This window comes from Etheostoma spectabile, chromosome 8 (assembly GCF_008692095.1).
Source record: "Etheostoma spectabile isolate EspeVRDwgs_2016 chromosome 8, UIUC_Espe_1.0, whole genome shotgun sequence".
NCBI lineage: Eukaryota > Metazoa > Chordata > Actinopteri > Perciformes > Percidae > Etheostoma > Etheostoma spectabile.
In genome coordinates, this window is record NC_045740.1 from 13,668,513 (window position 1) to 13,691,921 (window position 23,409).

Below are 23,409 nucleotides of genomic sequence, written 5' to 3' on the forward strand. Positions count from 1 at the left end.
CACAAGCACAGTTTGTGCGGAATTGTGGACGTGCAGAATGTATGCATATGGGGGCTCAGAAAGACTTCAGACACTTGGTACTTAGCCGTATGTGTCTGCAATTATCCAGGAAATTAACGTTCATGTCGTTTATCTAGACTACCTATTTGTATCTGTCAACATCCACTCACGTCTTTTCATTGACTTTAAATGCATTCGCGCTGCGTCTAAAATTCACGTTGTTTTCAGCTTCAACACACACAGGTTGTGGCTCTCTTTTTTATTTGCATTTGTGCGTGCTAGATAGTAAGTACCAAGATGGTTTGTGTTAGAATTGGTAAAAATCCACGATTCACACCGTGCTGTTATCACCAAAGTAATGAGTAAAATGTCACGGGTAATAGTCCCATAACTGGACAAGATATAAACACAGGTTGAGAAATATAGGAATTGACCCTTTAAGTTTCTCTCTATTGTGTTGTGATAATAAGATAATAAGATAATTTGTTTATTAGTCCCCAATGGGGAAATTACTGTACTGCACTCTGTGTACACACTTTTTGTTAGTACTCACACACAGGCCTGAAATACACACACATGCTCAGGACCTATACATGCACTATACATGGAGAATTCAGAGTGAGTGGGCTGCCAGCTGAACCAGCGCCCTAGCGGTCGGGGGGTACGGTGCCTTGCCAAGGGCACCTGGCATTGCCCAGGAGGTGAACTGGCATCTCCTCCAGCCATTTGGGTCCATACGGGATTTTAACCATTGACCCTCCGGTTCCCAACCCAACTCCCTATGGACTGAGCTACTGCCACCCCCAAATATAGTGTATAGATATAATGTGATGTAATAAATATATCACATCACAACAGAGAGAAGCTTTTACGTGGCTAGGGGACACTGACGGGGCTGATGGTAGTTTCGCCGTGTTAAAAACAAAGAGGATTTAAAAGTGTTAAATGTTGTCTACAGTCAAGCTCAGTCTAACAATGAACAGTTGAGAATACCAGGAGAGAGAGAGAGAACGAGCATCACTCACTAGTGTAAAAGAGAAAAGAAAAAGTGTTGGCCGAGAGGATTCTTTTTGATCGGACAGTGAGATAATGGGGGTGGAGGGGGGGGGTTGTGGCTTTTGTTTCCCAAAGCAGGAATGTTGTTTACAGGGGTTGGACAGGTCTCAGGAATGCAGGCTGAGATCTGAGGAAATGGTTGTTGACCACAGAGGAATCTTCTACAGCCTGGCTGCAGAGCCAGAGGGGAAAGGTTGACGGGGACTTTAGCATGTTGAACTATTCCTTTCAATGTGATGATATAACAGTGCTGTTTATAGCCTCACTCAGCCTGGAAAAAAACTCAGTTTTCATTATGATATTTATATGTGGGAAACATCCTCTGAGAATCGTTTGAGCTCGATCTGATACCGGATTGGCTAACCGTGGGGAATTTTTAAGTAATAATGTCCCTTATTGCCTCTTCAAAACCGCAAACATCACTAACAACTTTTAAAGAAACATGTTTAATTTTCAAAATGAGTCAGCAACTTTATGGCCTAAACCTTTCTTTGGATTTATTGAGAAACTGATTTTAGTGGCTAGGGTAGAAGAATTTTCAGCCAAAAGCCAACAGCTAAGCTGAGTTGTTCAAAACATTTCTTTTTAGTAAACTCTTTGAACACAAACAATGTTCTCAATGCTTGAGTTCTTGTGTGAAGGCCCCTGGTGATACTTCAAGCAAAGTTTCATGTTGCGTCGAGCCTTCTTAGTGTTTTAAAAATAGTGTTTTTGATGCTATCATAGTTCTCCCGTTCAAAAAGTCATTTGACCAAAAACAGAAAATACGGTCAATCTTACAAGTGGCGCTTCCATCCTCCTCATGCTTTTGAACTAAAAGTTTGACTCAGGTACATTTACAAAAAGAACCGAGGTTGCATTTTGGCAAGAGTTACGCTTTAAGTGAACTAAGGGTTTGTGTTTATTTGTAAGTGTAGAAGAAAACTGTCAATCATGTGTGACGTCACAATCATTCGTGGTGAAAAGTGCTTTACCTGCTTCTATGACGGACACAAGTGGTTCTTGTTTCAGTTGGTGGATGAATGAGAGCTCTGCTGGTTAACCGGTGCTCTTTCGTATTATTAATAGGTGGTTACCAATTCACTGTTAATGAGTCACTAATGACTTTTGAGGCTATGAGGGCGCGTCTGTTTTACTAAATTCTCTGTAACTCAATTGGTATAGAAGTAAAAACGGCCCGAAACTCCAATCGCTTTATGGCTCGTTGCGTTTTATTGAGGTCTATTTTAAACAGAATGCTTTAATTTCTTCCAGATTTTTTCACAGTTTGGGTGGTTTTTATTGTGCTTATTTGTTTCTCAGTTGCCACTAAAACATATAGAAATGATCTTTTAAGCACTGTGACTTTTACATCTTGACTTTAATTGGTAAACTGTACACTAAAGCATATTTATTACATAATAAAAACATTACAAGTTAAAGGATACTTTTTTAAAGATAATATTTGGGCATTTTAGGCCTTTATTACACAGGACAGCTGAAGGAGTGAAAGGGGAGAGAGATGTGGAATGACATGCAGCAAAGGGCCGCTTTTAAAATGCACAATATCATTATAGTTTAAAGATATCCACTTGGCTCAGTTTCAACAGTGAAATGACCCCTCATCTGCAGTCAAAATGAATGATAGTCACTCCCTAAAGTATATTTTCATCTTTGCATGAGGTAACTTGCATCATCCTCCCTCATCCTTTGTCTCATATTTTCATTTTGCTCTTTATCATTTTTTCACTGTTTTTTAGCAATCATTTTTTTCCTATGTAGCCAGATGGTAAATTTGTAGAAACACCCCCATCACATTTATTTCTGGTTTGTTTTAGCATGTATTTGGTTTTCTAAAAATTGAAGAAATTTGCATATGTTTGTTTGTTGGCTGTTATAGGATCCATTTTTAGTTTGTCATTTCAGCCACTATGTGGCGGTGTCACGCGCCAAGAGTTGTGTGGTGGCTCTTGGTCGCCCTTTTTCTTTCGGGCCGCTCAGGGAAGCAGCACGGTGGAGAATGCCGGAGTACATTGTGTGAAATAAATAGGTAAATATTGCATAACTGGTTAAAACATGTATGTACAAAAGGTTAAAATTATACTGTATCTGTGTTCTTCTTTTAAAGGTCCAATATGTAATATATTTCCTGTAATAAATCCAAAAATGACCCCAATGCGTCGTCAGATATATACGAAACAAGCTAAGTGTTTTCTCCTATTGATATTTCTGTTCCGTGACGGAATTTATGTTTGTGTTTTGGCCTGTGTGTTGTTGTCAACTGCCCACTTTGGCGGGCATGCAGGGTTGCTAGATATACCTGTAAAAACATAAACCCAGCGCGTTACAGCTGTAACGTCCGGGATCAAGCGAGATAGATTCTACCCGACCTAAAAAAAACAGACATGTTTCTTACAGTTGCGTGACCAGAGACGTATCAAACCCCGGGTAAATATTGGAGATGTATTTGAAAGATGGAGACAGCTTAGAGCCCAAAAGGATGCCTAGTTAGCTAATTTTCTCCTGAACAGGTAGGCTAATTTATCACAGCTACTACGGACTGGCATTTGATGTCATTTCAACATTTGTGTAGCTACTCACATTGAATTATATTGCTAGAGCACCCGAGTTGGTTACTCGGAAAAACAGCTGAGACACAGCCAGTAAAGTGATCCCCACTTGTCCTGGCTAACGCTGCCATGCTAACCCTGCTAACTGCTAACGTTACCGGAGGACCAGGCAAGCGGGCCACGGCTGTTCATAACGGACAGCGTGTTTTATTTCAAGCCAAGAGTGGGGGGGCTGTAAATCAGAAAGGGAGGGCCATGAGTTTGCAGTGTGTGTAGCGATTGTTGCCGTAATTCTAAGCTAATGAAGTGTGTATTTGGGTTGGGTGGAAAAGGACGGCAAGGTTGCGGGGGTTTTAGCGGTTCCTGCTATAATTCTAAGTTGAAAAAGTGTGTCTGTCAGTTGGATACAGAGCTCCACGTGAGCATGGGCTTTTATGACAATAAATATGTCAATATAGCCAGCATCTATTGTTAGCTACTCCGCCGTGCTGTGGTGTAATGTCTGGCTTTGTGAAAGAAGCATCTAGCAACTTTGTTGGATGCTGCGGTCTCAGCCTGGCAACCAACGTGAACTTCAAGTCTGGGGAGGAGGGGGTGTGGGAGACAAATCTCTCCAGTATTTTGAATTTGTACTGCCGTAACTATTTTAAACACTAGCTGTCAGTATTACATATTGCACCTTTAACTGGATGTTATGTTACAGATGAGATTGACTTTGGATGAATGTCGATGGATTCGTGTGTAGCGGCTGACGCCAGTGTTTAAGCAAGACAGCCGGACATGTGTGTGAAGTTGTGTGCTCCCTGGTGAAGCTCGTTTTTCAGAGTCAGTATTCTGTGAAATTTAAATGTTTTCTAAGTCAAACTGTACACTTAAGAATCAACCAGAGTTTATTGTGAAGGTATATTTATGGTATAATTATGTCACAAGCCCACTGCCGTATGTTTTGGATTATTTTATTTTAATTATTTTTGTCTTGGCTTTTCTGTCGAATTGCAAGGAACTGTCAATATTTCCAAAATGAACAAACCCAAAGAAGTTATTGTGTCCTGTGTGGATCTAAGTTCATCAGGCTACACATACATGATCAACCAGGGTTACAGCTGCCGCTCAAGCCTAGGGATTTGACTATTTTATATAAAAAAACACAAATTTTGGATGGAATATCACTTTAAACTCTGGTTGGCAGTCGTACTGGATCCTGAAACACTTCAACAGCTCATTAGATGAGCAACCTCTGGCAGCTGCTCAGAAGCTTGCAGGTTACAGGATGTGAGCTGACATTTTTACAAGTCTGAATCTTTTCTGTTGCCAGCAGTCACAAAAATGTTATGTAAATGTGTAAAATGTCAAACATATTCTTGTTTTTGTATTTGCTGAAAACCTTTTACTACATGAACCATCACAAATCAACTCTAGAAGGGGGGAAAAAACAGCAATATTCACACTGGTAATCTGCAAAATGATACCCTACATACCGCTTAGTAGTTTTTCAACACTTTCTTTATTAATGGGCAACAAAACTAATTAAACAACAGTACACCAAATTTTTTAGTTCAAAAAAAGCAGAAATTTGTAATTATTTTGACTAATAGTTAAGATCAGAGGATGTAACTGAATCACAGATTGGTTTATGTCAGAGTTTAGTCAGATAAACCATTCAATGTTTGTTTTTTAAAATGCTTCAATGGAAGTATTAACTAGTTTTTTCCTGCATAGAACGTTGTATGGATATACCTGCATGCATCATCAGAAGTTATTCGTTAATTTGGTTGAAAAAGAAAAACAATACTGTATCTGAAATTAAAAATGGGTTAAATATGACCAGAGGAAAACCCAAGGATTAAGTCAGGTCCTAGTCTGTGCACTTCTCAGAGTCCAAATTGGGCTCAAGACCTAAGAAACAAAACAGTGCCCATTCTATATTCTTTGAACTGGTGTTCATAGTGAGAGTCTACTATAATATAACTTGTAAGACTAAGTGTCACCACTAAAATTCCAGCTTTAGATATTTTTAATTGGCATGGAATACTGGAAAAATACTATCAATACTTTACTGTTGCCACTGGTATTCTCAGGTTGTAAACATGTGAATTTCACAAATGAAGACATTGTTGCAAAGATTCCTTTTCAAACACAGCAAACAAATGTGTCTGGAATGGGAATGTAGTGACATAGGTGAAGTGACATTGATGAAAGCTTTATAAAGATACAGAACTGCTCAGATTAGAATAAGCCACCACTGCAGTTTCCATGTGATGACGTAGCAGTACTTTTGTCTTACTCAATTAGAGACTGTGGTCCGGATGTAACAACAGCGTGTTGTGTCCTAATAGTTTACAGGCCTTGTATTTGTCTGATCTAAGCCTTTGCTGTTCTCTTTATTTTCCCAGCAGCCCCTGCAATTTCCACAGCTACTTTGTGTCTGACTCGCTTGCTATCTAACAATCTTTGGATTTCACAATCTCTTCACTTCTGCACAAACAAGACTTGGCCATGTGACGTCCTGAAAACGCTCAGCAGAGAAACTATTCACTAGACTAACCTGCCCGGGCCTGTGGCAAGGGAAAGATTTTATCATTTTAAAGCTAAACGGACACGTATACATTCACAGCACAATTAGACATCTTTTAAAGTACCAGGATTAATGTTTCATGTTTTCCTCCCAGCTACACATTGTGTAAGAGCAAACAAAAGCACAGGGATTTCAGTGTGTGTGTATACAGTTTGTTCTCAGCAGTTGAAATGAACTCTATTGTGACAGCTCTGAGGCAAATGAGGTAATGATTGTAACTATTGTCTTTCATAGTCAGAAACCAGTTAATGGAGTTTTTTGCGTATTGCACTCGTGTATGTGTCACAAGTGGGAGAAAAAAATGATTCAGACTTTATTACTTAAAGAATATTAAGAAATATTGCAGAGTAGAAAATAATCTGTAAAAGTAAGTAAACTAAGTCTTGCATTCAAAGGTAATCTTAAAGTAATAATATTTAAGATTTTAATTTAAAGAAATGTTAAGTCCCTGTCTTGCCGAATAAGAGAACACAATAGTGATTGAGCCTATGGTGCACAAATGAAAGCCCGTGGATTTACAGTATTATGATAATGTCTTTTGTGCTTTTATGAAGCCATACAGTGTTTTTGCGAGTAAACGATTACTCTGGGCAAACAAAAAGAAAAGACTGATTACTACAGACGAAACTTCTAAAAAGAAGTGAAAGTGAGATAAAAAAGCACACCTGCAATTACCACTTATCAACATAGGTGGTGCCAAAGAGAACAAAACAGGATTTCATAAAACTATGTGTAAGCCATAGACCATTAATATTAATATTTTATATATATAAAAGTATGGTATAGACTAATATAAAAGTAATCAATCTCAATCAGCACTTATGACCCACTAGAAGTGTGTCTGTATCTGCAGACACCCTACGCTCTGCCTTTTTTGCTTGTACTTAAGTGCAGTATACATGAGTAAATGTACTTAGTTACTTCCCAGCACTGGAGGTTACATTAACATACTGCCTCAAAGAGAGTGATCTTTGGTTTAAGACCATCAGCACGAGTACAATATGATACCGTCTCATGAATTTGGTAGGGAAGTCCATTAAATTAGTTTCCTATCAATTGTCAGTGGAGCCGCTCCAGGTTGTACATCAGGCTGACATCTTATTGGCTCTCTGGTTTTTCTTTTTGCCAAAGAATTGTTCATGTTGAAAAATGATGACTGGACTATCCTAATGGCAAATTGATGAGTCAGTATTTAAATTGCTTGTTTTTAACGGAGAAAACTGAAAATAGATTTTTCATGATACACCCTGGCCTATGTGGACACCACTGATGTTGCCCAGCGATGACGGCCATGTTGAAGCTATTGTGGCCTGATTAACTTGTCAGGAGACCTACTTTAAAAAAAACTAAAAACAGCAATACATCTTATTGGGACTTTCCGGAAGAATGTGGAAGCGTTTTGGGTCCAACCCACTGGAATGTTCTTACTCATAGCCAGGCAAATGTTAAGAGACCAGCCTGGCTTTAAATCAGAATATGGGGTCTTTTGGGAATTTGTACTAGATGTGAATAACAAAAGAAGTGTGATTATGATCCTGAGATGACTACTTTTATCCAAAGTGCCCTCAAGGACCGTCCGATCAAACATTCTTTGTAAAAGTGGCGTCCATGGAGATGTGACCTTTAACATCAGTGTGTTGGCAGCTTTGATCTACAACAAACAAATGGATACTGGGTGGTAGAGTGTGTGTGAATTAGAGAGTTTTAATCTAAATAGCCATATTTGTAAGATCAGACCAGGATGAAAAGTGCCATATCTGTCACCTTTACCAAGCTATGTATTGACCATTTGTTGATTACAACTCCAATCTGGAATTCCTACTAGGTAAAAGAAAGCACTTCGGCTGTCTAAAATATGCACCTTTTCGAATGAGTCTGGACAATAATGGCGTTTTTCCATTACATGGTACCTGCTTGACTCGACTCTGCCGCGGTGCCCCGTCCTCCTTTTTCCATTGCAGACCCTTATGCCTGAGGCGAGCGTAGGTGGTCGTCATAGCAGGAAACTGCCGTGACCTAACTCGACACACACAGAACGTCAAAGGTGTGTCGTTTTTGACTCTCGGCATGTGCCTGTTGCCACAGCCAGAAGACAAATTATGTTTCAGAAGAAGCTGGAGACAGCAAAAAAAACAGCTGCTAAACTACTTAAATACGACGGGTTTGTTCAGGCCCCCCCCCGTCTGTCGCTAGTAATGACGACGCAGTGAATAGCGAGGATTCTCTATGACCAATCAGTAGACTGATGGTTTTCACATCACCTTTTGTTATCGCCACAGCTCGCTTGGAACCTCGACTGAGGCGGTACTAAAAAAAAGTATGTGTTAGCAGGTACCAGGGAGTTTTTTTTGTAATGGAAAACAAAAAAAAAAAAGGCTAGTAGAGGCGAGGAGGTACCATGTAGTAGAAAAACGCCATTAGATGCATCTGGAACTAGTCAGTCTGAAGTCTTGGTCACCCTTCCCCCTCAACAATGTGTTGGTGTAGGGCAATGACGCAGAGAGGTAAAGGAGGGCAGACAGCAAAACAGAGACAGACACTGAATTTGATACAAAGAAAAAATTCCATAACATGCATATTCCCCTTCCACTGACAGTCAATCAGTTTGTTACTATGGTAGTAGATACATTTTTTTAAGCTCTGTTAATACATAACCAATTCATTGGCTCTCCTTTTTATTAGCACACATTTTGTAGGTAAAGTTTTTGCCACGCATCCCGCAATTTTTAATTTTCTCTAGTGCCACAATAGGTTTGACATTTATGTAATTGAGTACGTCTCGACAACTGTGGGTTGGCTTTGAAGTTTGGTACAAACATGTATGTCCTTACTATGAATTGGGATCATTTTAAAGATCACCTGACTTTTCATCTAACGATATCATCAGGTCAACATTTCACAGTATCAGATTTGTGGTACGTGCTAATTAGCAAATGTTAGCATGCTAACACACTACATTACAAAGGTGAACATGGTAAACATTATACTTGCTGCAAATCAGCATGTTGGCGTTGTGATGTTAGCATGCTGACATTAGCCTTTAGCTTGAAGAACAGTCGGGCCGAAGTATAGCCTTGCAGAGCTGCTAGCGTGGTTGGAGACGCCTTGTCTTTTTTCATTCTTTTAACTGTTTCATCTCATTCTTTGCAGTTTTTATATGAAACTGTGTTCGTTAACTCTTTAACAACAAAGAAGATATTAAGGGTACACTGTAACAACTGAATGCTTTATCAATGTTTCCAAAATTAATTTCCATATGGTTTAGATGCACACCTTAGCTCTACTGTGGCCATGTTTTCATCAGCTTCTAATCCCCTTTGCTTCCATATTCTTGTTGTTGCCTTTATCTATTAATTAAACTATTAGCCGACGTGTCAACCACTGACTGGATTTAGGCAACATGGGTTACTGTATTTATTGATTGTATCTTTATACTGGGTACAGATTATTCTCTAAGGGCTTTGATTCAGGATGAAGAATGAATGTTTAAAAGAAACATGACAAATCATTTGCCAAGAGGCATACTTCCCCACACGTGTCCGTTTCTAACAGTTTCTAAATAAATGTTTGCATTTTCGGGAGCAGATAGGCGTTTCTTATTTCAAACAAATCCACGGTAGGAAAGAGTGATGAAATTAAAAGAAAGCGGGAGGAAATAAAGCTTTTAAGTGGCATAAAATCATGATTTATTCTGACTTTTTATCTAATCACAAATTCTTTCTTCCTTTTTTTTGTTTAATCTTTCAAATAAATCAATCTGAGAAGGAAAAACCGTTGTCCAACTCATGTCCACACTAAAAGGCCACATAACCTGGGTTTAATGGTCACAAGTAGATATTTCTTTATTTTACAGTTACAAGCTTAAAAAAAAAAAAAAGTTAGGACATCTGCATTAAGGAAGATTCTGAATAACCCCATGTGTTTCTGCATAAACATACAAAATGAGAAAAAATACATCATAAAAGTCAAAATAAGACTTTTCCATGACCAAAGATTGCTCATATTGGTAATTCAGTGAATGGGCGTCACAACCCTCCCAAAGACTGGCAGTGTCAAAATTCCTCTCCCAATCCAACTCACAAATCTGGGCTGAATGTTGGCTTTTGCCCCTGCTGTGATGCTAGTCCCAGCAGAAAGCTGCAGAAGCAAGTGGAGGAGGGATTACCAAATACACCCACGTGTGTTGTTTCAACCATCTGTTCCCTTTTGTTTCCTTCTTGACGCTGAAATCCTCTGCACTGGGAAGGTCAAGTCCATGTCAATCCAGGAGTGAGACAACAATCCTGTCTGGCCTTCAATGAAAGTGATGGCAACGACAAATTCTTAACTCAAATATCCCGCTCTACAGACCACATACTTCTGGGAATCTTACTTACAAATGAATGTGAAGTTTGAGTTGTTGTGTTTTTGTTTTTAACTTGGAGTCTTGACATGTTTGACTGCAGACATGAATCACACATGACTTTTTCAAACCGTTGACACAGACAGCTGTAGCGCTGCTGGGACCTGAGCACATTTGCTGCTGTGCTTTGGAGATCAGACTGATTTTTCATTAAGGAAAACAAATGAGGACTCTGGGTACATCTTGTCCTCTGAGGTATCCTGTCGACAGGCTGGAGGCGCACTTTTCCTCCCCAGGCAATGCAGACATGAAACTGCTTCTTTCCTTCACTCGGCATCTTGTTTTTTTTTTTTTTTTTTTTTATAGACATCTGCTGGCACTTTGGGCCATAACGCCTTTACCATGTGCCCTTGCAGCAGCACTGCAGACCAGATAGAAATCCACACTTTTCCCTTTAGACGAGCCAGGTGAGTTGCTTTAGACGTTTAGAGCATGGAGAAAAAGTTAAGAATGTGTTAAGTAATGTACATCTGACTTGAAACATGACACCCAGGCATGACCAGACATTTAGAGTTTTTTTTATAATACAATTTTCGCACCACACTGGAGCCATTTCAACAACTGTTCCCTTCTCAAAAAGAGGTAGTTAGCTCACCCAAGGCTTCAGCTGTGTCTAATGGAAAAAGCCTGAAAGGAGGACAAATTGACCAGTTTTCATCTACCCCACTTCCTCGCTCACACCAATTGGGTTGCTGCGGAGAAGTGCACTGTTAGCATTACTTTGGCAATACCTCAAGGTTTTGGGACTTTTTCCAAGGTGTCTTTTTACTGCCATTGAGGCCTTTTTGCTTCACTAACACTCTGTGGTGTACATCATATAAGTGTGTGGCAGACAAACTTAATTAGAAATACTTGAAATGCTGTTTAAATCAACTTCCACCAATCTAATTAGTGTGATAATTTGTGCTTAAATTTTAGATTTTCAATCTACCGTCTTTTTGGGTTTCTAAGTGAACTTCTCCTCCTGGCACATATCATGAAGGTGACATCAGCCTGCCGCTCCAGTTGCATACCAAAACCTGAGAGAGCCTGAAATATTACCATCAGACCCAGGGATTGGGTTCAAATTCATCATCTGGATTTTCTTTTTTAAGTTGAAAAGATTGGAAGTCATGAAGTGCATCTGTAACATACACTAATACTTTCCTCTTGACAAACAGTGGAGCAACTGTGATACTTTAGCATCACTGAGTATTAACACAATGTGGCTGGGTTGGCTCAGTTGGTAGAGCAGGCGCACATATACATAGAGATTTATGCCTCAACGCAGACGTCCAGGGTTTGAGTCCAACCTGTACCAATTTTCTGCTTGTCTTCCCACCCTTTCTCACCTACTTGTCCTGTCCATTAAAGGCGGAAAAGTGATTAAAAAAAAAAAGTACCAACACGACAGGGAATAACTGTTAAGCCTACTATAAAGTTAAAGTATTGTTAACACACCTGTTGTCAGGGTTAAAACAGAAGAGGGAGCTCAATATAATTAAGATATATGCCAACACCTCATACAATTTAACAACAGAGCTGCTGATTTGAGCTGTCCAAATGAAATGTTTGCTTCCAAAACATCTGGAACACATCAAAGGGAAAAGCCGGGGTTTCACTTTAACATATTGTTCTGGGCTACAGTTTGGCATTCATCAGCTGTCTCCAAGAACTAACCCAGCAGGACAACCATAACTACAGTTAACATCAACACCAGAATGGGTGTTGACTCCTTCTTGGAGGGTTTTCCTCCACATCCTTACAGCTAAAGAACATGTAGGGGGCTATTTTAACAATCTAAGCGCACGGCGTAAAGCGCCTGGTGCAGGTGTGTTTAGGGTGTGTATAAATCAGTTTAACGGCAGAAAAAGGGTCCGTGCACCAGGTGCATGGTTCCAAAAAGGTTGTACTTAGTGTCTTAATTAATCATAGCTGTGTTTTGGGCGTAACATGCAATAAACTAATTAGTGTCATACCCATTCCCTTTAAAAGCCAGGCGTGTTATTATGATGACAGATTTGCTAAACAGGAAGGAGAGATTTTCTAGAGAAGAAACTAATCTGCTCATTTGTGAAGTGAAAGCATACAAACGGATTATATCATGATACTATTTTACAAATATTTTTAATCTTTTGCATGTTTGTGTCCTGCCGCATGTCCCTGTGTGTAACAAGCATTGTGTGCGCGCTGTGCACAAGCCTAGGCACTTTTTACTGTTGTGCTGTTAAAATCACAATGAAATGCTACGTTACTGACTTCAGACCATGTTTTTGTTGGTCATAACTTTTCGCTGCCTGAAGATACCAATACGCCAAGAATGCAACCTAAGGGCAACAAAATCTATTTGGTGATTCGCCAAAGGGTTGCAAGAGTGGGAGGGTCACTTAAATGGCCCATTTATCCCCCAATGTAGCACAAGTAGACTTTTACTGTTTTCAGTCAGATTGTTTATAGGCCGCCGCAGTGTGTGCGGATGCAGCCTCACACATGGTGTCTCATGTGTTTAAAGAACAAAACAAGAATACATTAGAAACAAGACTAGGAGTCTACAGCCAAGCTAGCAACTCACCGATGGTGTTCACAAAAGTTAGTAGAATCCTCTTAAATATCCGTAGCACATTTCACAGCAATCTACCCAGTAGTTATCTAGATATAGTTGCAAAGTCAGTGCCAGTGAAATCACAAATCTCAGTAGACTTCAGCCTGTGGGGAACAGGAATGTCTGTACATAATGTCATGGCAATCCATTCAATAGTTATGTTATGTTGGGATATTTCAGTCTGAACCTGACAGACCAATGCCAGCCACAGTGTTACATGGCTAAAAACCAGTAAAACATGACATACTGATAAAAGACCTTAGAGATTGCCTACTCCAACCCAAACTTTTGATTTGATGTGAGGAATTCTGCTCTACTCATACTTAGAGCAAGATGTGCATGAACATTTTTTTTGTCTCATTTATTTTGGTATAACATCACTTTGTCAGATTGTTTACGTGAACACTAAAATTTGGATAACCCTCCTATCCTGGCTATCCTTGTTTTTGTTATATTCAGGACAAACTGTTTGTGTGTGTCAAAGCGGATGCTTCTTTTTAAGAGTCCCGGTTTTTCATCAGTGCTTCCTCGGTAACTTGTTTGTGTTTTTTTTATACTTGAGAGAGGAGTTAAATAGGTTGTTGTAAATGAAATACTTTGGTTGTCTAGAAATAATGTCTGCATGGAAACAAACTCACAATGTTGCTGTACAAGTCTACAAAGAAGAGAAAGACAGTAGGCAATCACCATCATTACTTTTATTAACATTTTTAGGTCCCCTTCCCTTAAATCAGTTGACAAATTACTTACTAAAAATCACCATCTGTTATTTCAGAGACTGAAATATATGAAACGCTGAGTTCCTGCAACTCACAGTTGCGGTCACACATCCATGTTAAGAAACCGTCAACTGTGTGGAATGCCTTGCATTTAACTTGTGCTGCTTTGGAACATTAGAGGAAAGTGTCATTATGAAACCTGATTGTGGCAGCAGGCACGTCTTTAAATGTTTTTTTTCACTCTTTCTTTTGCACCTTGCATGTCTAACTTTTGCCCAAAATCTGTCTTTGCCTTTGGTGTCCCTTACAGTTTCTGGAATGTTTCTTTTTTTTCTTTTTACTTCTTCCAAATGCTTTCTTCACATTTTCCTCAGAGAAGAACAATTACAGAACCAGAGAGCATATTTAATTTCACTTTGACCAAACAGAGTTAAAAAAAAAGGTAGCCTAGAAGAAAATGTCTTGACTTCTTTGGTCTTGGAGAAACTGTGATGAGTGCAAATGCTGACAGAAATGTAACAAAAAAGTGTTGAAGTATGACCAGCACAGGTTTGTTCAAAAATGCACATGAACAACACCACATTTAGACAGCAAATAGTTAAAGACTGCAGATGAGACACTCATATCTGAGTCACGTACAAACACGGAGACCATTTGTTTACTGAGAAACCTGCAATGAATCAGCACTTCTTTGTTATGGGAGAACCATAATAAGGCTCAAACCTCAAATTCTGGAACTTGACCAGGCAGAGATGTCACTAAATAACATTTTCTTTCACTTTTCATCCACAACCAAACATACCACTGAAAAATCAAACCCTCTTCCATCAAAATAAAGAATCAGTGCCTCACAACTGATGAATAAACACTGGAAATTGCTTGAGGAGAAGCGTGTCACGCTCACAAAAACATTCCGTAGACTACCTCTTAGGTTACGGACGCTAGTTAAACGGGATGAGTAATATTACTGGAACAACTCTTCTTTAGTAATAAACACTAATTCAAGCAGTGAAGAGGGACTCGAATCCTAAATCACTCAAATCTCATTCAGTGTGCAACATGACATTGTGACTTTGCGTAAACATACACGCCCACTTTCTAAAGCCAAGCGGCATGTGATCTATATGCATTTTGAGCTATCCGCGTGTATGTCTACGCTGTATACAGCGGACGTAAACATACACGTCACTTGGCGTGTTATTGCAAGAAGAAAGCGACGGTTGAGTTTAGGAAACGTGACACGTGGTTGGGTTTAAGAAACAAAGAATCGGTTAGATTTAATAAAAGAAGAATGAGTTTGGCTTTAGGAACAAAAAAATAAACCAATGGTTGAGTTTAACAAATGTGACATGTGGGACACGAATGAAACGTCTCCTGGGTGACAGTCCTGTGTTTTACCCATCTACCACCCAACCAACCTCTCTGTAAGGATTTTTGCCCTTTCATACTTCTCGCTACAGCGTAAATTCACACGCAATTGCAAGGTAATGTAAGTCAATGGATTGATAAACACGCTAAAAAGCGAGTATGCGTCTTGATAACACGCCAATAACGGCATATGACTTGGCGTGTCATACATACGCCTTTTTATGAGATCCGCAGTTTGGAAAAATTAGCACACTAAATGTGATAAACAAAATGTAAAAAAGTGACACTTCACTGTGATCACAGCTGGAAGAAGAGCAATAACATATATGTAATATTATTAAAGGAAGAGTTCCACATTTTAGAAAATCTGCCTATCCGCTTTCAGTTATGAGAAGATTGATGCCCCTTTAATGTCTGCAGTATAAGGTTAAGGCTCTAGCCAGCAGCTTGTTAGCTGAGCTTGGAAACAGCTAGCCTAGCTCTGTCCACAGGTCACTAAATCTGCTTACCAGCACCCTAAGGCTCACCAATTAACACGTCATGTTTCATTTGTTTAATCCATACAAAAACCCAAATGTAAGAATGGCAAGTTGTGGTTTTAGAGGAGGTTATGTGATGGACTAATTGCCATGAGTCATAACCCCCGTAAAAACCACAAATTGAAGGTTTTACTGTTGTTGTTTTTTGTACAGATTAAATAAATGAAATATAACATTTTAAAGTAGTGAGTATTAGATCAACTTTGGACAGAGCAAGACTAGCAGTTTTGTCCTCTGTCCAGTCTCTGCTGGCTGTATCATCATATTTAACGGGCAAACATTGTACAGTCTAATCAGTCGCCTCATCTGACTCAAGAAAGTGAATATGCACTTTTACAAAAATGTCAGAGCAATTTCTTTAAGTTATTATGGATACAGTATAGAAGTAATCTAAATGAAATAATGTGGTTCTGTTTGTGCATTAGATGTTGTTTTAAAATACTTGATATGAACAATAAATCATACTGTTTTTTGACTCCGACTACATTAAACACTAAACTCTAGTAACAGGAACAATTTGGTCTTGTGTCAGCTAAATGATTTAATACAAATAATGTAGACGTACCGCCTCACACAACCAGTTAATACACTTCAACTATCTCACTACATTTACTAACTGGCTGCTACGTGAAAATATATCGGTTGTTTTTGTTTTCCACTGTGGAAAAAAGGAAATTTTATCAGCACAGTAGTTGACTCATTTTACTCGCTCACCCACACATAAACACACCCTCCACACTATGACCCCTTAGTGTATAAAAACATGTGCAAACTTGTTCTAATTGCATGTCATTCGAAATAATTTCCCCTATATGACACAAGCCATGCAACAGACAAATGGTCAATTTAAGAATATTCCATGCCTTCCTAAAAGGCACTTACTGCATGAAAATGACATTACAAAGCTGAATTACATGGTCTTCCACATGGTGCAAGGTTAAGATAGACATTCGGTGACTTGTACTAAGAGATACCAGAGAAACTGATATTAATTTCAAAGCAGTGAACACCTGAGCAAGATTAGCACTTAACAAGATGATGGTGAAATTCCACTTCAGTATTCAGTGCACTTGTTCCACCAGAAATACTATCTTTTCATGGTCTGATGAGGAAAAATCAGTGAATTCAATAAAATCCTAAAATGCTGTTTTAAAGAATCTTTGGAATATTTATCAGATGTTGGTAGACAAACCAAAATATTGTGGGTTTATTCTTAAAATGTTCATATTGGAAGCAACTTGAATCAGTCCCAGGAGAAGGCAAAGTGCATGATGTTTTAGAGAGAAGGGGACAATTTCAAAACAGAACCCGTTTCATATTACAGAACAATAAACTACAGATTTTCTATGATTCTGAAACCTATATTCTTATTTTAATGTTACAAATACCTTAAATTATGTCTGTGGCATTGCCTATGTGATACGTATTTCAGAAATAAAAAAGGTACAGTAGGTTTTGAAAAAAATGGAATCCAAAGTGAAAGACTGACTGGCTTTGCACGTCTTTCCAGTTACCATTGCTTCATTCATCTGCGAGTCTTTTCAAACTGAAGCAAACGCCAAGACAAATGCCTTGATGAGAGAGTCGACACTTGGATCATCCTTTCCTTCTCGACTGTGTTTTTATGGCATCTCGAACAGGGCAGCCGTTTGTTGTCTTTACAGACAGTCGTACATGCGCAGGGTGCGCTCCAGTTGCTGGACAACACGTTGGTAAAAGGCTATCTGCTCCGTGAGGTAGGCCTGCATCATGTCTTTGAAGTCCACCTCTCGCTGGTGATGGAAATGGCTCATCTCTGCCTGGAGGGCAAACCCAACCGTCCGGCAGCGTTTCCTAATGCCGTCTGCCTCGTCCTGGTCCATCTTTCCCTCGTCACTCATCCGCTGGCTCTCCTTCACCTTGGCAAAGGCACCTGGGAAAAGATAAAAAAGTGATATTATTTTAAAACCCTTCAATATTCTAAACCCAAAATGCCGGTGGCAATATTGGTAAACTGTAATCTCGCATTGCTGGACCTTCCTCCACAGCCCTGCGTAGGAGGGTCTGGCCAGTCCACACAGCATTCTCGGATGGGAGAAAAACGTGCTGTAGTTTATTAGCATTTCTTTAAACCAATCACAATCGTCCTTCCGCTTTCGTTGTGTTGTCATTTTAAACTTCGATGGATTTATGAAGACTATGGTTAACTGTTCCTCAGATCTCGGCAGGTTAAATCCAGACTGCTAGCTAGACTACCTGTCCAGTCTGAGTTTTCTGTTTCTGAGTGTTCCACCAAACAAGTTCCTTCCCAAGGCTATTTTGTAGAGGCACCATGGCTCCGTCCGGCAATAGCACCGCCCAAGACAATTGCTATTGGTTCAAAGAAATGCCAATAAACCAGAGCACGTTTTTCTCCCATCCCGGAATGCTGTGTGGACTAGCCAGAGCCTCCTCCTCCTCACTGTCAAGGAAGGTCTGGCAATGCGAGACATTAGGCTAGTGACAGACCTTCAAAGGACAATCAAAAAAAACTTGTATGTGGTAAAGCAGATAGTTTTTTTAAAAGTGAATTGTTTATGCTGTAGGCAACACACTACTGTCCATTGATTTGCTTTCAGAAATATTAAAACATGTGGATAAACTGGGCATGTACAACCAGAATTATCTGAATGAATATGAGCATCAGAATTAATTAAGTTTGTTGTCACCGTCAACTAATTTCAGCAATGAAAAGCTGATGTATAGAGTCATTGAAAATAATTTTAAAAAACTACCCTATATCAAATGTTGTATTAAAAGTCAAAAAACATGATGTATTGCTTGTGAGTCTGTATTACTGAAGTTATATGGAAAACACCTATATAACTTTACGAAAACCACTACAACAGAAATGTTGTACCAACATCTCCTCCATGGCACTCAGCAGTAAAGACTAACATTGTAACTTTTTCCCCAAGAAATTAACTACTGTCAAGCTGTACACTTTATAGGTAGAGCAGTGAACAGACCACACAATTACTTTTTCATTGCATACCAAATGTCTAGGTTCAGTGTGATGCAGACAAGTTGTAACCACATGAACATGACGTCAATATCCAAGTAAAGAACATGGCAGCCTAATGGCATGTGGCCACGCTGCATTTCTCATCAGATTAGTGAGTCTGTCTCAGTCTCATCCAAGCTGAGCTCGATTTAAGGAAGACGATTGATTTTAGTCATGTGGACGAGCTAGCTAGCAGGACTAGTTTGACTTTGGACAAGCTAGTGGTAGTGTCTTTAATGTATCCGCTACAGCGTACAGGTTTTATCCATTAACTGTATCTGTGAGTTCATGCCGCCCTGGATTTTGTATGGAATTTTTGGCAGAAGTCTGGGAAAGCATGAACAGCACTTATAGTCTGATCCAGCAGCAAGGAGGCGTGTGGACTACAGTCTGTGGCAGTGACCTAGATTCATGTATTCTGTTTTACCATGAGTGTGTGTGGTGTGTGTGTGTGTGTGTGTGTGTGTGTGTGTGTGTGTGTGTGGTGTGTGTGTGGTGTGTGGTGTGGGGTGTGTGTGTGTGTGTGTGTGTGTGTGTGTGTGTGGTGTGTGTGGTGTGTGGGTGTGTGTGTGGGTGTGTGTGTGTGGTGTGTGTGTGTGTGTGGTGTGTGGTGTGTGGTGTGTGTGTGTGTGTGTGTGTGTGTGTGTGTGTGTGTGTGGGGGTGTGTGGTGGGTGTGAGAGAGAATCAGCTAATGCAAAATCTCATCCCAAAGGAAGCTTGATGTGCTCTTCTACCCAATATTCTACAAACCAATCCCTGTTTCCCACTATAGGCTTTCTGTCTCTTTTCACTGAGTTAATAAATGCTATATGCTACATGGCCAGTGGTCTGGAAAGTCACCAGATTTGTTTATCTGGCCAACCAGACTGGCTACCGTATGTTTATGGCTGTGGTGGCCAAGGAAGGAATTGAACTATTTCCCATGTGACAGCTTCATGGGTCTGTGCTAGGCACATATTAATACTCTGTGGGGGTTTGGGGAAGAGTGAGCGAGGAAAGAAAAGGAAAGGACAACAGTTTGTAGGGGTTTCTGCGGATTTCACCAAGTTCAATTTAAAACCTTTTAAAAACCACATAGAATGCCTATTTGATGATTATACCTACCAAAGTATGTGGAAAAACTAGTGGGGACAATATGGCCCAGAATTATTTATTATTTTATCACTTTTTTATTACACTTTCCAGCAGTTTGTAAAAGCAGTTCCAAATGATATAATTAATTAAATCAAGGTAACTTGGACTTGCAAAAGTGAAGGTAAAAATGGATCAATTAACCAATTAAAAAAATGATGAAACATTTAAGTTTTTGCCAAAATCGACACGTGCACATAATGACACAATGATAAAACAAACAAATATCTGAGCTTTCAGATATCTGTAGTGACAGTGGAATTGGACACTGGATTAAAAAGCTTCCTGCACATACAATCCACTGTTGCAACAATCCCACTCATAATGTGTAATGTCACCCGACAGCCTACAATGGGGAACAAAAATATTTTAGAAACATTCTGCTGCCTACGCCTGGGAAGAGAAAATATTAAGGACTTTTTTCAAGATTTGAAGATTGTGTGTGTGTGTGTGTGTGTGTGTGTGTGTGTGTGTGTGTGTGTGTGTGTGTGTGTGTGTGAGACACAGACAGAAAAAGAATGAGTATAGTCCAGATTAATTATGGCCACAACCCTCTGGGGAAGTGAACTCAGGCATCTGTTAAATTCCCCATTCCCACAGCCCGAGGTCACTGCGAGACGATTTCAGGAAGTGCAGCACTTCTCCTCTACATCTCCATCTTTCTTCTATCCATTTCACACAAACATAACATTGAGAAAGGAAGTCCCTCCTTAAGATGTGTATTTGTTTACAGCATGTGTTGCTGCTTGGATTTATGTATTCGTGTTGATGATGACATTTCCCAATTTCCTATAGCTGAGCTCCTCTTGTGCAAAGCTAGCTGATATGTTCTCTACAAACTGCAGATTCTTCTACGATCCAAACATTAGCACACATCGGTTTTTAGCAATGTGTCTAATTTTAACTAATTCTCCTCTGGAACCATGGTTTCCAGTTACAGCTAATAAAATCAATCTTCCTGTTTAATCCTAAACAGGAAGCACCAATAAACTGAAGTGGAGACTCTTTAGTTTAGGCTAGTTTGTATAAATCAGCTGACTTCTGTTATGTGTGTGTGTAATCAATCAACATAACATAACATTGGCTGACAGGTGGTAGTATGGAGATTGTGCTGTAATGGGTCTCTTTAGAATAGGAAGCCATGTGCAGCATGACTTTATGATTCATCAGAGTAATGGGTCTCGGGCACCCAGGTAACTCAGTTGGTAGAGCGGCCGCCCATATATAGACGGTTACTCCTCGACGCAGTGGGCCCAGGTTCGACTCCGACGTGCGGCCATTTGCTGCGTGTCATTCCCCTTACTCTCTTCCCTTTCATGTCTTCTGCTGTCCTATCAAAATAAAGGCTGAAAATTCCTCTTAATCTTAAAACAAAAATCGTAAAAAAATAATAATAATAATAATAGGTCTTTTCACATGAATCCCACTTGGCCAATGCAGTATTATAGCGCCGGTTTGTAACATATAACAGTTTAGTTGTTGTACAAAGTAACCTTTTAACCTCTTCTTGCAAAGATGATTATGTTTTAAAACTAAGACATTAGGAAACTGTTATTTGGGATGAACTGAAATGACTCCATCATTAAAGATGCTGGGGTGACCTCTAGCTCACCCAGCAGAGTGTGCGCCCCATGTCTGAGTCATGCCATCCCCTCTCTCTCTCTCTCTCTCTCTCTCCCTCCCCCCTTTCCTGTCTTTAAGCTATCCTGCCAATTAAAAGCCCCCAAAAAGTAAGATACTCTCCTTCAAAAGTTGTACTTTCCCTTTAAAGGTTAAGTTGAATACAATCTCCAATTATGATAAACGTTGATTGCGTATTGCTTCACAATCCTCTTGAAGTAGGGCTTATATGTAAAAGCACAACCACTAGTATGAAATGATTTCCCTGCTGCAATGCAAACCACTAAACACACAACACCCATTTGTCCTTAAAGACTTTGGAATGGGCTCAAATTCTCTCTTGCAAAAATACAAAGGAAAACAATTTGGCAGGTAATGGCATGGTGCTTTCAAATCCAAGATAATGTGCTATGGTTTGGTGAACAAAGTGACAGAAACTTCCAGGTATATTATAATACTAAAATATGGTAAGTCTGAAACCATTAAACTGCTTTAATGTCCAGATACTGGTGAAGTATTCAGATTTGCTTAATCAGAATGACTCATCTGTGCTCTCTGTACTGTAAAAGAAACCATTCAGTAAATTTAGTTCAAATACTTCAAACACAGGAAGAACTAACGTGACTGAGTAGGATTAGTGGATGTTATTCACATTGGACAGACGAGTAAACAGAAACATTTTTCAACTGAGGACAAATGAGGCTTGTCACCACAAAACACTACATTACACACACACACACTGTGTGTGTGATTGTGAGTGTGTAGAGGGGCTGCTGACGTCTGAGTCAAGCACTACAGTGAGCCAATGAGACGTTTGTTCTCTGTTGCTCTCTCAAAAAAATAAAATAAAAAAAGGGCAACAACCAAAAAAGACCCCAAGAGTGACGTTCCTAATTGTGGTGATTCCATAAATTAAATGACTGGGCCTTTAGACTATTATAACAAGGCAGTTAAATGTAAATACTGACACAGAAAAGAAGGAAAAAGACACGAGATGGGATCTGAAAGCCTGAAAATAGAGGAAAAGGAGGCTTTAGAGGAGAAGAGAAGAAAAAGTGAGGCAGCTTTAAGAATGCATGAGGGTGAAAAGGACTCTGCTATATCTGCCAGTGTTTGTGAAACACATGTGAAAGCCTTAAAAGTCTCGAAGGTACACAAACGTAAGAAAGAAAACCCACTGCTGAGTAAGCTAACAGTACTATGTTTACACCAGCCAATCCGACACACAGAAAAAACAGATTACGAGTTTATGAGCTGGTATGTGCTCCCAATCGATTTATAGCCATCTCAAATATCCTTCATCCATTTATCTTTCAGGCGAAGTGGCTGATGGGACACGGAAACAAATATTTTAATTCTTTTGATATTTTTTTAATTTCTTCAGGGATGAGGAACGTTCAAAACAGACCCACCCTCTCTAGACTGCACCTGGAATTAGTTACCAGAAATGCTCAACCTGTGAGTGGGTGACGTCCTCTGCACGCTCAATATTACTTTGTGCATATCTACTGCTTTTTTATTTTAAAAGGTCCTTGCCTGCCTATGGTCCCCCAGTGGCTAGAAAAGGCAATAGGTGTAAACCGAGCCCTGGGTATCCTGCTCTACCTTTGAGAAAATGAAAGCTCAGATGGGCTGATCTGGATTATTGCTCCTTATGAGGTCATAAGGGGCAGGGTTACCTCCCCTTTCTCTGCTTTGCCTGCTCAGAGAATTTGGTCCACCCATGAGAGAGAGAGAGAGACATCATGGCTTTCAAACAAGCCAAGTGGCAGTTGTTAAAGCCCCCCCCAAAAAAAAAAAGCTACAGACGCTCATTTTGGGACTGGCTCTAGTGGCTGTAATTCTA

General features: G+C 39.6%; 1 protein-coding gene and 1 long non-coding RNA gene across 2 annotated transcripts in view; one reads left to right on the forward strand and one right to left on the reverse strand.

The window, feature by feature from the left end:
- LOC116694531 (uncharacterized) overlaps positions 1-5,562 on the forward strand; it is an 8,359-nt gene extending 2,797 nt beyond the window's left edge. The window contains exons 3-4 of the long non-coding RNA XR_004333201.1: positions 5,300-5,308; positions 5,553-5,562. This is a non-coding gene — a long non-coding RNA (uncharacterized LOC116694531). The remainder of the gene's footprint in view (positions 1-5,299; positions 5,309-5,552) is intronic.
- An 8,286-nt stretch (positions 5,563-13,848) lies between these two features.
- snx33 (sorting nexin 33) overlaps positions 13,849-23,409 on the reverse strand; it is a 21,794-nt gene continuing 12,233 nt past the window's right edge. Inside the window, exon 2 of the mRNA XM_032524262.1 lies at positions 13,849-17,701. Within this exon, the coding sequence (XP_032380153.1) occupies positions 17,448-17,701 (254 nt within the window). The 3' untranslated portion in view covers positions 13,849-17,447. The remainder of the gene's footprint in view (positions 17,702-23,409) is intronic.